This window comes from Trachurus japonicus, chromosome 15, assembly GCF_045865225.1.
Source record: "Trachurus japonicus isolate A0001 chromosome 15, Traja_1.0".
In the NCBI taxonomy this organism is placed as follows: Eukaryota; Metazoa; Chordata; class Actinopteri; order Carangiformes; family Carangidae; genus Trachurus; species Trachurus japonicus.
In genome coordinates this window covers 6,370,862-6,389,318 of record NC_140921.1, presented here as the reverse complement: position 1 = coordinate 6,389,318, position 18,457 = coordinate 6,370,862, and the positions used below count along the sequence as shown (strand labels likewise).

At 40.1% G+C, this 18,457-nt stretch overlaps 1 protein-coding gene across 1 annotated transcript in view; it reads left to right on the top strand.

Moving 5' to 3' along the window:
• The window catches only part of LOC146973116 (protein kinase C epsilon type-like), an 86,365-nt gene that overhangs the window by 45,156 nt on the left and 22,752 nt on the right, over nucleotides 1-18,457 (top strand). Inside the window, exons 4-10 of the mRNA XM_085799371.1 lie at nucleotides 1,315-1,349; nucleotides 1,990-2,075; nucleotides 3,133-3,265; nucleotides 3,890-4,032; nucleotides 4,980-5,076; nucleotides 5,534-5,823; nucleotides 7,293-7,466. Of these exons, the coding sequence (XP_085655497.1) occupies nucleotides 1,315-1,349; nucleotides 1,990-2,075; nucleotides 3,133-3,265; nucleotides 3,890-4,032; nucleotides 4,980-5,076; nucleotides 5,534-5,823; nucleotides 7,293-7,466 (958 nt within the window). The remainder of the gene's footprint in view (nucleotides 1-1,314; nucleotides 1,350-1,989; nucleotides 2,076-3,132; nucleotides 3,266-3,889; nucleotides 4,033-4,979; nucleotides 5,077-5,533; nucleotides 5,824-7,292; nucleotides 7,467-18,457) is intronic.

Genomic DNA, 18,457 nt, shown 5'->3' with positions numbered 1-18,457 from the left:
GTACAATTCTGGATCTGGGATGTAGAGAAGACTTTTGGCCACAGCCTTTGTGCAGCCTTTGAGATAGAAAGGCTACATTGGACTCAAATGGAAGCTTATGAATTAAGGAAGTTTTCTATATACATGTTAGGCATAGATATTCTTCATAAAGTGCTGAAAAACATACATTTTCATGAGAATTTGTCAGGCGGACAGTACTTTTTTTTGTCTTTTTTGGGATGTTGAGGGTATCTTAATGATATCTTAAAATGGAGTTACAGCAAGCCCCAGAATCTCTTTTTCCTGCCTTCCCCTATGTGTCAAGATACTCTCTGCCAAATTTTATAGTTGTATGACTATTTATGTCATTGTAGTACCTAAATATACATAATTTCGCCAGAAAAATGTCCCCAAAAGGTTTTTTTTGTCCCCCTGTAGCTTTCCAGCAGCTAGTTGACCGGGTTGTCCACCCAGGTTTTAATCCTTGAAGGTCCTAGATATAATTTCTGGTGTCAAACCTTTTACAACGCTCTGTGTCTGTTTCCAAAAAACTGGGGTTTTGCCCCCCGGGTAGGAGCTTGATTTAATAAAACTTAATGTAAACATAATCTGGTTTAACTAAATCTGGTTTAACAGTTACACACAACTAGATTTCTCTACAAGGAACCCGATTTCCTCTTGATGTAGAAATGTTTCTAAAACTCTCAAGCAAGCTCAGGCTGAACAACAAAGCCTGTTTGCTCTGTACATGAAAACCCTCCTCCGTCTTGTTAAAACGGTGCATTAAAGAAATAGCGGTTGGGAAATAATCTTTTTATGGCCCAGCTGTAAACAGACTTCTTACAGTGAGCAGGTTTTTTTTAAAAGGCCTTCTCTGATTTCCTGCCCGATGCTCCGGCTCTGCCCCCGAAACCTGCCGTCTTGTTTACATGTAAACACGGTGGATGCTGTGAAGTGCCGAGTAATAAACAAAGGCAGCTGTGTTTGTTTCCATCCCAACAAACTGCGTTAGCGTCACTCACATGGAAACCATGTGGCCTCCCGACGCTCGGCTCTGCTCGCTCTCAGCTCCGCTCCCAGTCAGCGTTTGATGTCTAATCAGAATCACAAGGAGACTGTGTTTGATGGAGTCGGTCCTCTGGTGTTCAGGCTCCCCGAGCTCACACACAAAACACTGTGTTTGCACTTTTGGGTTCGTCTTTTATGTAGGTCAACTGCTACGACGACTGTGTGACTTTTTTCAAAATAAAATAAATCTGATTTTTTTTTTTATGGAAAACTTTGTGTGTGTTCGACGATAAATGAAACGCTCCTCTGTTTATCTTCTGTCCTCAGGGGCGTCTTAGGAAAGCAGGGCTACCAGTGTCAAGGTGGGACAGCGTGTTATTTTTATTCATTTTTTTTACTGCTTCTTGCTGCTTTTACTTTCCTGTAGTCCAGTATGTAATAATAAATAATAGGGAACACATATTCACCATTAACTAGGTGCTTATTAATATGCATATAAGTAGCTTACTAGCTCCTTATTAGTAATTATTAAGCACGTATTAACACCTTATTCTACATAGCCTTATTCTACCTCTATTACACCATGAATTAAGATTTTTCCTGATATTAACTCCTAATTATCGCTTATTCATTGTAAATTAATGCATTGTTGTTTTGGGGCCTTGTACAGGGGCAGTAGCACAAGAACAGTAATTCTTCCGTTATCACTCTGAATTAGTAGCATTAATGCATTAATTTACAATGAATAAGTGATAATTAGGAGTTAATATCAGGAAAAATCTTAATTCACGGTGTAATAGAGGTAGAGTAAGGTGTTAATACATGCTTAATAATTACTAATAAAGAGCTAGTAAGCTACTTACATGCATATTAATAAGCACCTAGTTAATGGTGAATATGTGTTCCCTAATCTAAAGTGTTACCATAATGAATAATTGTTAGCGGAGACACATAAAACTGCCTTTTAATGTGTGTGTGTGTGTGTGTTTCCTCTTCCTGCAGTGTGTACCTGTGTGGTCCACAAGCGCTGCCATGAGCTGATCATTACCAAGTGCGCAGGGATGAAAAAGGACGACACCGTTGGGGAGGTACTGACCCACAACCACAGGCTGTTTTTAACAGATATTTATCTCAATGCTTCACCTGCATCACAAACTGCTCATCTGACAAAACCGCCCTCAGGGGGCGGGGGGACGCTGCAGAGCCACAAATAACTTTTTCACTGGAATCGACTCTGCTGTTGTGTGTGTTGTGCTAGTTTTATACATATTACAGTATATATAGGCTATTGCTTTCCCTTTTCATGTCATACATATAGGATAAGATAAAGATTAGATAATGTCGTCTCTAATGACAAATATTAGTCATTAGAGATTTCAAGGAAAACAACATAATTTATGACATTTTTAAAATGGAAAGATTACTTTGCCATAGTACTACAACAAGGTGCGTTTTTGAAAAGATGGGAAAGATGGATTATGTATATCGCACCGCTACGACCATCTTTTTCTTAATCTAATGCTAAGTTTTATGTCCCTTTCCCCTTTTTTTCCCCCTGTTGTAAAGGTTTTTTAGGATCATAAATGTGCACCCCAGCATCCCTGTTCTTAGGAATTTAGTTCTTATTTTGTATTTTATAGATTTCATCTCTTATATTATGGTTGAAGGACTAGTCATTCATCTCTGTATTATTTATTGAATCGCAAATAAACTGTTCTGTGATTCAATTGTAATTTACAGATAAATGGATGAGATTGGTGAATTGTTATGTAAATGAACATGTGAACCATGAAAAATCATAATAAAAAGAGATTTAAAGAAAAGAGAGATAATGATTAGATTCATCCCTCTGTGGGGGAATTTAAAATATCAGGAGGTCAGGTGGTCATACAGGTAGAAAAAGGCTGGAGCAAATAGGGACTGGAAGACTGAAAGAGGACAATAAAAAAAGTATAAAGCTAAAGTAAAAATATGTATTTTTAAAAGTCTATGTACGTGATATCTACAGCTTGAAAAAGAAAAATGGGAGATGGGCATGAGAAGTACTTGTTTACAAAAAAAGGAATCACAGTGATGGTTAAAGGACAGATTGGACGTCCAGTCTCCTGCAGGTTTTGTCTCACTGCTCCTTTCTGTCTCCTACAGACGGTCGGGTCTCAGAGGTTCAGCGTCAACGTGCCGCACAAGTTCAGCATCCACAACTTCAAAGTTCTCACCTTCTGCGACCACTGTGGCTCTCTGCTGTGGGGTCTGCTGCGCCAGGGGCTGCAGTGTAAAGGTGAGGACGGACACGTCTCAGCTGTGGTTCAGCTCAGCCCGCATCCTCCTCACTCATTAAAAGAATAGTTCACCCAAAATTCAAATTTCACTCATTATCTCCTCTCCCTCATGTGGACTAAGGGCTGGGAGAAGTTTCAGAGTCCTCTGTGGCTTCTCTGAGTTACAGGGGGTCTCGGCGTAGCAGTGCATGTCCATATAACGGTTGCAAATGGATACCAACTGTCTTCGTAACAAAAAGACACACCAAAAAACATCCAAATACCTCCATGCTACTCGTATGTAATGTCCGTCTTGTATTGACGCCCGAAATGCGAAATCTCCCGAAAAAGATTAAATGGACAACCGGGAAGAGGAGCTTCGAGAAGCTACCGCTACATACAAACTTGAAAAATAGACTTTTTTTCGGGACAGTTTCACATTTCGGGGCTTCAATACAAGACAGACATTACATACGAGCAGCATGGAGGTATTTGGATGTTTTTTGGTGTGTCTTTTTGTTACGAAGACAGTTGGTATCCATTTGCAACCGTTATATGGACATGCACTGCTATGCCGTGAAATTTCAATTTTGGGTGAACTATCCCTTTAACTCTCACTCCTCCTCTGTGTGTGTGTGTGTCAGTGTGTAAAGTGAATGTACACAGGCGCTGTGAGAGTAATGTAGCTCCTAACTGCGGCGTGGACGCCAGGGGAATCGCTAAAGTCCTCTCTGACCTCGGAGTCACACCAGACAAGATCTCCAACAGCGCCCAGAGACGGAAAAAGGTGACGTGTCCTCGTTTAAGAATTTAAAGGAGACATATTCTGCCCCCTTTTCCACAAATTAAAATAGTTCCCAGGTGTCTTAAAGACATGTCTGTGACATGCTTCAGTCAAAATAACCCAAGGATCAAACATCACAGCTCTTTTCATCGTCTCAAAACAGCCCTGTTCAGAACGGCTGGTTTCAGTGCCTGTCCCTTTAAAAGCAAATGAACCACTGCTTGCCCCGCCTCTTCTACAGGTACCAGGTAGGGGTGGGGTTATGCAAATTCGAAAACTAATTACATCACTGGAAGACATCTGAGGGAACAGCTCGTAAAGCCAAATGGATTTCAACATAGGAAGCCTGAAAATTACAGATTTTTTTGTCAATTCCAGCATTTTGGGGGCCAAACGGCGAGACAAACACCAAGATATATGTTAAAGTCCCCCTCCAACAACCCTTTTTGGTTATTTTAAAGCATTCTCTGGGGTCTTTAAATTGTGATTATGAAGTTTTTAGCCAAAATCACAAAACCTGTGCCATTTCCTAGGGCTCTCCTTCTGCAGAGCACCAGCAGAACGCTGTCAACCCCAGTCTGTCTGAAACTGCCAGTTTGCGTCTGCCGTTGGTTCACAGCAATTTGAAGGCAGAAAAACTCGAAATGCAATTTTGTACTTACTTTTCTGCTGATATGTCCTCTAACATCAGAAAAATGCCATAGGAACATGTGAAAAGCACAAAAAACACAATTTTCATTGGAGGGGGTCTTTAAAGAGCCTTCAAAAAGTGATATTTCCCTAATATGTCCCCTTTAAAAAGATCAGTGTCTCGGGAAGTTTCTTCTCTGTCCAGCAAACAGAAAGTTAAAAAGTTAAATTCAAATATAATTTTTAACTTTGTGCATCCTCTACACATCAGCATGAATTAAATTCAGTGATGGTTTAAAATTCCTGTTGTGATTGAACAGCTCCCTCCGTGTCCGGACCCCCAGCAGCCGTTACCGGGGACGCCTCAGACAGAGGACGACCGCTCCAAGTCGGCCCCCACCTCCCCATGCGACCAGGGTAGGAGACGCTCCGACCAATCACACACTGCAAAAACTCAAAACCTTACCAAGAATATTTGTCTTATTTCTAGTCAAAATGTCAAAACAAATCTTTATTATACCTAAAATAAGACTCATCACATAAAAAGTAGCTTGTTTTTAGACACTTTTTACTTCTTTCAAGCATATTTTCACTTGAAAAAGTTTTTCTTTCTTATTACAAGCACAAAAAACTTGCTTTCACTGGCAGATTTCTCTACTTATTTCAAGTGAAAATTTGTTTGAAACAAGTGAAAATTATCTAAAAACAAGTACTTTTTTAGGTGGTGAGTGGAAAGAGATTACTTTTGACTAGGAATGAGACATTTTGACAAGAAATAAGACAAATATTCTTGGAAAGATAGTGTGTTTTTGCAGTGCAGACGGACTTTCAAACTTAATGAAAAATCCAAAACTCACCTTGTGTTTTCATCCAGATGTGAAGGAGCTGGAGAACATCAGGAAGGCCATGTCCTTCGACCACCGCGGAGAGGAGCACAAACCGCACGCGCACCCACTGTCCTCGCCCACCTCCGTTGCCGCGGTAACGGGGGACAGCCACGGCGGGCCAGGCGGCGGCGACAGAGGCGGTGGCGGCGTTGAAGCAGAGGCGAAGGGCGGCCGCGCAAACGGAGAGGTCAAAGTCCACAGCGCTCCAGAGGTGAAGAGGATGAAGCTGCACGACTTCCTGTTCATCAAAGTCCTGGGGAAAGGAAGCTTCGGAAAGGTGAGCGAGTGGGAATAAACAGGGTTGGGAAACCTGGAAAATGGTTGACAAATTTAATTTGGAAAGTCATGGAAAACATGTCAAATCTCCTGGAAAAGCTTGAGTTGCCCTGAAAAAATTATTTATCACATTGTGACATCAGCTACCAGAGCTCTGTTTGACTTTTTCAGACCCCACCAAGGATTTCTTTCTTTTTTTTTGGAAAGAAGCGCCTAGTGAGAAAACTAGAGACTTTGAGTTGATGAGTGTTTCCAGTTGTTCTATGATAAATGTGTCATAATTTCTAAGCATGTAAGAGGATATTTCATAGATTAGTTAGATGAAAAAAGAAAAAAAGCTCACGCACATCCAAAATGTTCACTGCAAAAACTCAAAATCTTTCCAAGAATATTTGTCGTATTTCTTGTCAAAATGTCTCATTTCTGGTCAAAACTAATCTCTTTTCACTTAAAATAAGACTCATCACCTAAAAATCAACCTTTTTTTAAGACAGTTTTCACTTATTTCAAACTAATTTTCACTTGAAATAAGTAGAAAAATCTGCCAGTGAAAGCAAGTTTTTTGTGCTTATAATAAGGAAGAAAAACTTGCCCCACAATCAGATTATTTCAAGTGAAAATATGCTTGAAAGAAGTAAAAAGTGTCTAAAAACAAGCTACTTTTTAATGTGATGAGTCTTATTTTAAGTAGAATGAGATTTGTTTTGACTAGAAATAACATTTTGACTAGAAATAAGACAAATATTCTTGGTAAGATTTTGAGTTTTTGCAGTGTAGCCAGGTGCTGAGTCCAGGAGGGTAAAGCGACAAAAAGGAGGGAACTCGCCACACTGTATTCTCCCAAGATGTTCAATAATTTATTAGAGGAACGTTTCAAGGTCAGTCAGTTAGAGCATTTGCTTTCAGGTGTTCTTCATATGCTTCTCCAAGATCCACCCATGGGAGTGGATAAGAAAGAACACAAGTGGGTGACAATTAAAGATCAAGAGGTCATAAGGAATCCTTAGTAAAACAATACAAAGTCTATACAGTAGATATTCATTACCATTGCAAGCATTAAAATGGACACAGGTCGTCATATTTGATGAGAGTACGGTTGGTGTGGGAAAAAAAAAAAGATTAAAATAGATTAGTTACTGTAGAGCTACAGACTGCAAACCTTTAAATCAGACTTCTGGGGGTGAGAGACAAATAAACATAGAAACAACCTGGTTAAATGTGCAAAATAGAATACAACTGTCAAAAAGAAGACTTCTCCAACGCATGAATGGGACAGGGGGACGTATTTTGTATATATCTTTATTCTATTCTTTTATATAGTATGTGTATTTATAGTATATGCATATTTCCTTTTTGTATATAGTATATGCGTATCTTTTACACTCAAATATTTTAATTAATTCTATTTTATTTTATTTTATTTAAATTATTAATTCTCTAAAAATTGTGTGTGGTGTGTCGTGTGATCAGGTGATGCTGGCCGAGCTGAAGGGCAGCGACGAGGTGTACGCCGTCAAGGTGCTGAAGAAAGATGTGATCCTGCAGGACGACGACGTGGACTGCACCCTGACGGAGAAACGCATCCTGGCCCTGGCCAGAAAACACCCGTACCTGACTCAGCTCTTCTGCTGCTTCCAGACTAAAGTAGGAACAACACACACACACACACACACACACACACACACACACACACAAAAGTATGGAAAATGGAAACTATTGTATGGAAATCTATTTATTTTTTTTATCTTATCTTGGTTTGGTCTTATCTGAAGTTATTTGTATGTGCTATTGTACTTAGCTACAATCTCCTGGAAATGATTTGGTTGCATAATGGCATACACATTCAGAATAATGAAAACAAGATAAATTGCATGCTTTTTTTTTATATGTTACGACCCGACTCAAGGCAGACAACATGGAGGGAGGCAACACACAACTTTAGGCCCCGACCTGACCATTTATTTAACAAAAATGACTGACATACTGGTGAATGTATGTGGTGTGGAGGTAAGAGAGGGATCAGTAGTGCACTTTCCAGAAAGTCTGGAGATTAGGGTCTGGAAAATGTATGGACTCTGCAAATGCAGGCTCACATTGGACCAGCAGGGGGCAGCATCAGGCAGTGTTTGAATCTGCAGCTGACAGACCTCACACACTCAACCCACATTACTAAATGACATCTGGCCTGAACATGAAGCTTTAAAAAAAACAAAACAAACAAAAACTTCTGGTTTGGTGTGTGCGTTCAAGTTTGTTCTGAGAAGAAAAACAAAAAAAAGAGATCAAAGGGACTAAATTCAGTCCAAAGTAACCAGATTTTGAATATTGTATTAAATAAACCTTTCATCTAATGTAAAGAGTTTCTATGTTTTTAAGGACACAGAGTCACGTCCTTGTTTTTCTCTAATTTAAACATGAAAAGAACAAATAATGTAAACTGTGTATTATTCTCTAACGCTGATTTTGTACTTCCTGTATGTCTGTTATTTCTTAGAAAAAATAACAACTACACATCTGTGTGTCTGCAGCTGTCCATGTTAGGGAGAGTTGTTGTCGAGGCCTGACTTTTCTGACTTTCCTGACTCATTTTGAGAAGTTCAAATTTAATTGATCGTCTTCATTGTAAATCCATCAATCAGCTGCGTTCATCTGGGCATCTGAATTCTTCAGAAATTACATAACGAGGTGTTTACTGCTCTGCCAAACAGGCTCGTGTTATCTTTAATGTTATATAAAACCTTGGTTGTCACATGAAAAATCAAACGGGTCACCGGATGCAAGTGATGAAGATAGAGTATAAACTTTTTGTTCTTTTTTCTTAGTTTATTGGACACTTAAAAAAAAAAAAACTTTTTATCACACAATCTGTGGAGAAAAAAACGCTTGATGTCGACAGTTCTAGCAGGAAGCTACTGGTTTAAATCACAATTAAATCAAAAAGAATTCAATTAAATGAGGAAATTAGATTTAAAGAGCGACAGATGTAAAGACGTATAAGGTCAAAAGGTCAAAAACGTCCTTTAACCAGTGATTAGGTCAAAGGTTAAACACATGCTTTACATTTATATAAACACATCAAACCTCAAACATCTTATACAACTCTGGATGCTCTGAAGAGTTTTGAGGAAACGTGTGAAACGTCTTTTATTCTGAAGTCATTAGTGAAGCGTCTGCCATCAGCTGCCCTTCACTTCCTGCTCTCCTCTCATCGTCTCCGCCGCTCGGCTCATTTGTCCATCTATACAGTAAGTGGACGATGACGGACAGACCCACAAAGGGCCCAGACCCCCGTATGTTATGTCTATCTATCTATCCTATGTTGCATAAGTGTTCCTGCCAGGAAGTGTATAGAGGCACCATACATACATGTGTGTGTCTATGTCCGTGTATGTGTGTGTGTGTGTGGTTGTGTGTGTGTACTTCTTCCAGTTTGACGACTCGCTGAAGGAACGGGTCACATGTTGCCTTGTTGTGCCAAGTCCCTTTCAGTGCAACTTGAGCCTGACGGTGCCCTGAAGGCAGCACAAGCACAGGTGTGAACTTTTATCAGCCTCAGCCCGACCTCGACAACAAAGCGCGAGCTGGACGACAGACAGGTTGTCAGTCAGCAGGACTTTTAAAGTCTTTAAAGACACCGAGTGACTGACGACCTTTTTTCTTCTTAAAGGGATAGTTCACCCAAAATTCAAATTTCACTCATTATCTACTCACCCTCATGTCGACTAAGAGCTGTGAGAAGTTTCAGAGTCCTCCGTGCCTTCTCTGAGTTACGGGGGGGTCCGCGCAGCAGTATTTGTCCATATAATGGTTGCAAATGGATACCAACTTTCTTCGTAACAAAAAGACACACCAAAAAAACATCCAAATACCTCCATACTGCTCGTCTGTAATGCCCCTCTTGTATTGAAGCCCCGACATGAGAAATTGTTCAGAAAAAAATTAAATAAGTCTATATTTTAAGCTTGTTTGTAGCGGAAGCTCCCAGTGTCTCGGTTCACTGCTCTTCCTGTGTCAGTGCGGAACAATTTCTCATGTCGGGGCTTCAATACAAGAGGGGCATTGCAGATGAGCAGTATGGAGGTATTTGGATGTTTTTTGGTGTCTTTTTGGACAAAGAAAGTTGGTATCCATTGACAACCATTATATGGACATGCACTGCTACGCGGACCCCCCCATAACTCAGAGAAGCCACGGAGGACTCTGAAACTTCCCACAGCTCTTAGTCGACATGAGGGTGAGTAGATAATGAGTGAAATTTGAATTTTGGGTGAACTATCCCTTTAATGATCACCAACGTTAACGGACATTGTGGAGTTTAAGGTTTTGACCCTTTTAGATGAAGAATTTCCAGAAGTTTCCATGAGTCATGTTTCACTTCCCACAGGCCGGAGCTGTTACATATACATATTGAGCTTTTATTTTGTATTTTGTTTTATTTTGGAAATGCAGAGAATTGAATAATTGTAGTGACATCCTCCAGTCTTGTTGGTGTTTTTTAAGATTATCTGTCAGGATTCAAAGATTTTAAAGGAAGCTGTTAGTGAAACATGCAAAGGTCGAAGTTCTGCTGATGTTGTCTGCAGAGACATGAGGAGGAGGAGGAGGAGGAGGAGGAGGAGGAGGAGGAGGAGGAGCTAACTGTGGCTGAACAGGACATTTTGTGAGCTGCATCTTTTGTTTATTTTCTCATAATGCTCCGAGTCTAGTGATGGCGTCTCCTGTTCCATTTATTTATTCCTGTTAGTTTCCTCCAAAGCAAACACACAAACATGTGCAGGATGGATGGAGAGAGAGAGAGAGAGAGAGAGATGGACAGAGAGAGAGAGTGAGACTTTGTTCTCTGATGACAGTTTCATTTTGTCGTCTTTTAAGCTTCATTATTTAGATTTCTTTAGTTTTTTCTCATTTCTTTCCATCAGTGCGCGCACACACACACACACATGTACATGCACATACACACACACATGTACACGCACACACACACACACACACACACACACACATGAACATGCACATACACACACATGCACACACACACACACACTGGCAGTCAGGGGTGATTGGGATCATGCTCTTGAACAAAACAAAGGGCTTGTGGTCCTTACATAACCGCTTTGATCCTTATCAGCATCATGATGTGTATTCCATATGCTGTGTGACCCCGTCCTCATCACCTGCCCCCCCCCCTCTCCCCCCTCACTCCCCCACACCCCCCACCCTCACCCCCCCTCCCCCTCCTCCTCCCCCTCCTCCCTCCTAGTCTGCTCCAGTCAGACGCCCAGTGAACCGATGTGATAAACAAACTCACATATACACACTGACTGTACAGTATATAGCATACAGAATCATCACAGACTTCATGTCGCTGAGATTCAGCTCAGTGCTCGCTTTAAAGAGATACGCCAACATTTTTTTTTCGTGTCTTGCCTCACTCCTGAGCAGTGATGGCAAGTAACGAAGTACAAATACTTCGTTACTGTACTTCAGTAGAATTACTAAATTACTTTTAGGAGTATTTATTTTTCTGACAACTTTTTACTTTTACTCAGTACATTTTCTACGCAAATATTGGTACTTTTTACTCCTTACATTTCCCCAAAAGGCTTGTTACTGTTTTTTTATCAGGGTTTCCGCGGCAAAATAAATTTACGGCAAAATAAAATTACAGCTCGACTCAAGCTGAGTCTTCATCGTTCCTCCTCAGCGGGGTCGGGGTCGTCATATCACGCCGCCGGGTCGTCTCGCTCTCTTTTTTCTCATTTGTACAATACAAATGCCTACCATTGACTATAGCGAAGTACTTTAGGATACATTTTGTGTCTGGCAGGTAAACTTAATGTTTGTTCAAACAATGACATTGATGAAATGGATTCCAGATACATTATGGTGTGGTTATTAGCTTTGCAGTGAATCGTGCAATAGAAATACTTTTTACTTTTAATAATACTTTTGAGTAAATTTCAGAGCCTGTACTTATTACTTTTACTTGAGTAGATATTTGGATCAGTACTTTCACTTTTACCAAAGTCATTTTTTACAGAGGTACTTTTACTTCCACTCAAGTACAGAATCTGGGTACTTTTGCCATCTCTGCTCCTGAGTCCATGACCAGCAGATAGACACCATCCTTTCGACTGTGCGTGCAGTAACAAGGGAGATAGAGCCGTATGTCGCCCGTAATTAGCTTAGCTCAGTCAAAAGGATGGTGTCTATCTGCTTGTCATGGACTCAGGAGTGAGGCAAGACACGTGAAAAAACAAAAATGTTGGCATATCCCTTTAACGTCCTTCCCTCCAGAGCCAAACTGGATCAAGTCTGAACCGATTCTGAATCAATTATTGATCAAAGAGCGGCTCCGGCCTCTCTGCTCTTTGCTCTTTCACTTGATTGATTAAATAATTGACTAATTGTTGCAGCGGGCGGCGGCGAGGTGGAGCAGTGGTTATCTCCGTCACCTCTGGGTTCAGTCCCGGCCCCGAGGGGGTTCGAGGCCTCTCTGTGTGGAGTTATAACGTGTTGTGTTGTCCGTGTCCAAACACATGCACATGATGAGGTTAATGACGGTGACTCTGAAGTGCTGCAGGTGTGAGTGTGAACGTGAGTGTGAGGTTGTTTGTTGGATCTTTTTAAAAGCTACCTTTTTAGCCTGGCTTTTAACTGAATCCTATTATTTTTATCGTTATAAAACATTTAATTTATTTTTTTTATTTATTTATTATTATTATCTTTTTTATTCTATTTTAATTCATTCATTCTTATTTTATTTTATCCTATTACACCTATCTATTTTACTTCATTTTATCTAGTTTTTTTCTCTCTTCTTCTCATTTGATCTATTTTACTTAATTTTATCTAGTTTTTTTTCTTCTTCTCATTTTATCTATTTTACTTCATTTTATCTAGTTTTTTTCTCTCTTTTTCTCATTTTTACTTCATTTTATCTAGTTTTTTCCCCATTGCAAATGATTGAGTGTAAGATCGCGTTTCCTCGATGTCTCTAAAATCCAATGTTATAAAATTATTGTGTGAATGCGTACTGTATGTGTATGTGAATGTATGTGTGTCCCCCAAATGTGTGTCCCCTATACAGTATGTTCCTTGTTTTTACCTCTGTGAATCCTGGGATCGGCCCTTGGCCCTCGGCCCCCCGGTGCCCAGCCCCTGCACAGAACAACAGTTTCAGCTTTTGCATGCAAGACGAGCTCATGTTTGAGGAATTTTAAAAGTGCAGAAATGAAAATAAGAATCAGATAGAGATTTGAGTTTCTGTTTGTTCCTCTCTTTGTCTTTGTATCAGTTTCTCTCTCTAATCTGATTTTACACCTAGTTGCAGTTGAACGGCTGCATTTTTTTCATCTCGTCTATTTTCATCTGTCATCTCTCTGCTTCTTTGTCTCTTTTTTTTCTCTCAGTCATCCAGTCGATCCTTCATTTCACGGGATGTGAAACTCGCAATGATTCATGTGCTGAACCTGCAGAAGTCTGCGTCCAGACATGTTGTATTACACACAAACTCTGACATAACCCCCCATATATTCATCGCCAAAGCCCTGCGTGTGTGAAGTAACTTTAAAAAACACATTTCTGAAAAAAAGAAAAGAAATCCTAGTTCAGTAATAAATATTGCAGTATATGTACCAATGTAATACAGTAATATTAAGGCAAAGCAAGGCATCTTTATTTATATAGCGCATTTCATACAAAGGCAACTCAATGTGCTTTACATAAAGAGAAAACATTTAAAAGGAAAAAGAAAAAAGAACAGCATAAAACAGCATAAAAACAAAAAACACGAAGTTAAAAGGAGCAAAAGAAGATTAAAAAAGTAAAATAAAAGAAAATAGATAAAGTTTAAATTTCTTAAAAAGAGCTCAGCTACAGTATAAGCACATGAAAAGAGAAATGTTTTTAACCTGGATTTTTTTAGCCACTGCAGTTTATTCTATAGTTACAGTTTTTCTCTGTCTGTTGTTTATTTACATTATAAACATTGTGTATTAACTTCTTCTATATCAGAATTAGAATTATTCACATTTACGTCATTTCATTATCAGCTCAGAGCTCTTTTTTTAGTTTCCCTATCGCCGAGGCCGTGACATCATCATACTCAAAAATAAAGTTTTTGTACTTTGTGTGACCTATGTCCTACCTACACCCTTCCCTCCTCCCCCCCTCCCTCCTTATCCCTCCCCCTCCTCCTCCCTCCTCCCTCCCGTTCTTCTTAATCGACTGTGGGATCGCAGCAGTGTTCCCTTATCGGCCTAATTACCGCCGAGAAATGTAAATAACATTATACAACAGTAGCGGCGGGGGCCTTCGCTCGCTCGCTCGCTCGCTCTGCTCGGCGCACAGAGGTGAAAGGCAGGAGGGAGGAGGAGAGGAGAGGAGGAGAGGAGAGGTGTACGAGGAACTGGAAAGCGAGAAAGAGAGAGAGCGAGAAAGAGAAGAGATGCAGGAGGATGAGAATTAAGAAGAACAGGGAAAGCTGGTTGTGTTTGTGATAACAAGGAGTGAGTGAAGGAAAGAGGATAAGAAAGAAGCTGAAGGTGAAAGGGTTTGTGGGTGAGGTAATATAAGGAGCAGGACAGATTAAAGCCAACAGTGAGGGTTTTTTTTTTTTAATGAGCTGTAATTGGTGAAGATCAGAGGAAACAGAGTCTGCCAGAAACAAGACAGGTGCATTAATGATGAAGCTTTGTTCTTCTCTGCTGCCGAGGACAGAGAGAGAGAGAGAGAGATCTGACAGGTGACTGAAAGCAGAGGTGGAGGAAAGCCAGATGTTTCTGTCAGAAGTGTCTCTGACAAGGAGAGGCTCAGATGTTAACTGAAGAAGATGATAAATGCAAAAGTTAAAAAAAATTTAAAAAAATCGCAGATATGAAATGAACGATTCGTGTACGATTTGCTGACAGATTGATGGAGTTTGGAGGCACCGCTCCGCTCTGCTCTCGGCCTCCCACACTTCGTCATCTTCTTAAGTCGTCTCTGTACTGTACCTTCAAAAATAAAATAAAAGAGCTGGAAATAATCCACACAACACACACACGTCATCTAGTGTTACACACGGTTCATACAGGAATGAAAGAGTGAATGTGTGTTGTGTTTTGTTTTGTTTTTTAAAGGGATTAAAGTTCACCCAAAATTCAAATTGCACTCATTATCTACTCCCCCTCATGTGGACTAAGGGCTGGGAGAAGTTTCAGAGTCCTCCGTGGCTTCTCTGAGTTACAGGGGGTCTCGGCGTAGCAGTGCATGTCCATATAACGGTTGCAAATGGATACCAACTGTCTTCGTAACAAAAAGACACACCAAAAAACATCCAAATACCTCCATATGCTGCTCGTATGTAATGTCCGTCTTGTATTGAAGCCCCGAAATGCAAAATTGTTCCGAAAAAAATTAAATAAGTCTATATTTCAAGCTTGTTTGTAGCAGAAACTCCTCTTCCTAGTAGATAATGAGTGCAATTTGAATTTTGGGTGAACTATCCCTTTCACTTCCCCTTTTTTGTTTATTGTATTGTTGTGTTGTGTGGTGTGATATCACTTGCTGGTGTTTGTGTGTGTGTATGTGTGTGTGAAGCAGTGTTGTCCATGTGCTGGTCCTGGATCAGGTGTTGGAGGCCAGAAGCAGAGGAATTATGTAAGTTACATGCATGAATACCTAATTTCTATTAGTCTGACAGAGCTGCTCTCTGCTGGGCCATCTGGCAGCCATTATCCTTCAACCCTGGAGCACCCGGCTCCGCCACACGTGTGTGTGTGTGTCTGTGTGTGTGTTGAGGCTGAGGTGTGTGTTACCTGCTGCTGATGCTCAGGATGTTCAGTGAGGTTTTAAAGTCTTAACATGTGGATAAAAAACAGCTGGAAGGAGGCAGCGTTTACGTCACGATTACATTCTGTTTCTTTGTACGATTATTGTCAGAGAAATAATCACGGTACTACGATTATCACGATTATTATGCATTAATTAATTTCACAACACTATGAATGTGTAAAATCAAATACAGTCAAAATATAATTACATTACTCATTGTTTACACAAAATATTTCAAGTAGCCTATCTAATAATATATAATATGACCAATTATTAACTCCCCCAGGTGAAGCGTTTGAAATATTCAGGTCATAAATTGTCATCTATACCAAATGTTTACGTTTATTTTAATAGTTTGTTGTTTTATTTTGTGTGTTTCTTTTAATACAAATGACACACTAACATTTAAATCCCTACCAATTCAATGTTACGTTAGTTAAATGGACCAGTATCTGAGCATTTACCTTTATTTTGGTGCACATCTGCCGATACGGTTCCAGCATAATCGCCCCAGTTCGAAAGCTCCTTCAAATGCATCCCCTCCTTCCTCCTGACAGATCCTGAGTATGACACTTAAAGGGATACTTCACCCAAAATCAATAATTAACCAATTTTCTACTCATTGTCATGCCAAGGAAGGGTTTGGAGAACTTTCAGAGTCATCAAAACGCTTTAGGAGTTCCAGGGGGGGTCCGGCTGGCAAGGGATTTTCATATAATGGCGGCGGATTGTGCTCACTTTTGAATCGTCCAAAACACACACTATGAAACATCCAAATACCTCCATACTGCTCATCTACACTGACCCAAGTGTCCTGAAGCCGCCACATGAAAAAGTTGTTTGGAAAAAAATAACTTGATCTCTGTTTTTATCCTTGTTATAGCTTTAGCTCACAGTGGCTGTGCGAGATTTTCTGTGAGATGTTCTTCTGTGTTTACATCATACATCCAGTGGTTTACAACGACAAACGAACATCTTGCAGCAAATCTCACTCACCCACTGGGAGCTAATGCTACAACAAGGCTACGAACAGAGATCAAATTCATTTTTTCCAAACAACTTTTTCATGTGGCGGCTTCAGGACACTTGGGTCAGTACAGACGAGCAGTATGGAGGTATCTGGATGTTTCATAGTGTGTGTTTTGGACGATTCAAAAGTGAACTCTATCCGCCGCCATTATATGAAAATCCCTTGCCAGCCAGACCCCCCCTGGAACTCCTAAAGCGTTTTGATGACTCAGAAATTTCTCCAAATCCTTCCTTGGCATTACGTCGGTGAGTAGAAAATTAGCGAATTATTGATTTTGGGTGAAGTATCCCTTTAAAATCTAAGCTCTGGTTGTCAGCGATGTGGACTCAGGCTTTGAAGGGCCACACATTCGTAGACGGGCTCTGAATTCGGACATAGCTCTCGTGACTCAGTGTTTACCTCCTTCACTGCACAGTTACGTATCTGTGTGTGTGTGTGTGTGTGTGTGTGTGTGTGTGTGTGTGTGTGTGTGTGTACTTGTAGTGTTGGTTTTAGGTGTCAGGTCAGACTGTGACTGCGGTGAGAGAGCGATGTCGGGGTCGTTGCCAACCCGACCTCAGCCTGAAGTGGTTTTATGGTTCTGCTCTTTATTGACTCGACCACAAGAGGTCACATGTCAGGAAAACAAACCATAAACATAATTGAGTTGATAAGGAGCTGAACAAACAAGCAGGGCTGCACTTTTTTTCTTCTGGAGAGTCTCAAACAAAAGTGAAAGTCACAGATTACAAATGTAAATACTTAAAGTGTGTATCTTTGTCTCATTCTGAAACAACTCTTTGTCTCATTCAGGTTAAGATCAAACAAAAGCTACTTTATTAAAAACTCAAACTCTTACCAAGCACATTTGTCTTATTTCTAGTCAAAACAATCTCAATATACTTAAAATAAGACTCATCACATTAAAAGTAGCTTGTTTTTAGACATTTTTTACTTCTTTCAAGCATATTTTCACTTGAAATAAGTAGAAAAATCTGTTTTTCTTTCTTATTACAAGCACAAAGCTGATTTTTCTACATATTTTAAGTTAAAATTTGTTGAAACAAGTGAAAATTATCTAAAAACAAGATCATTTTTAGGTGATGAGTCTTATTTTAAGTGGAAAGAGCTTAGTATTGAGTAGAAATTAGACATTTTTACAAGAAATAAGACAAATATTCTTGGAAAGATGTGGGGTTTTTGCAGTGCACTCTTCATATTTAACTCCTGTTCTCCATCCACCTGTCATCCATCTCTCCTGCTCACATGTCAAGATGTTCAGACGGTACACACACACACACACACACACACACACACACACACACACACACACACACACACACACACACACATACACACACACATAGACGACTCACCTCTGTTCTGCCTCACACATCGTCTCCAGACACCATGTCTTTATAAGGCCCTGCTTTTTCCTGGAAGTCGACTTCTCGTGAATCTAATCAAGACAAACTACTCACTTCGCTGTACAGATGTGTTTTTTTTTTCTTTCTTTCTTTCTTTTTTGTTTTTGTTTTATTTTTGTTTTATTATTTTTTTCACCAGTGTAAAAAAAAAAAAAAAAAACTCAGCTGCGCTCTGTTCATGTGTTTTCATGGGAACCAGGAGTAAGAAGATATTCTGTGGAGGAGCCAGCAGCCCACAGCTCGCACCGAACTCCTGACAGCTTTAGTGAAGAACGACAGTGAGGGCTGAGTTTTGCATGCAAGAACAATGAACACACACACACACACACACACACACACACACACACACTGTAGGCACATGCAGGCCGCTAAGCCAAATATGT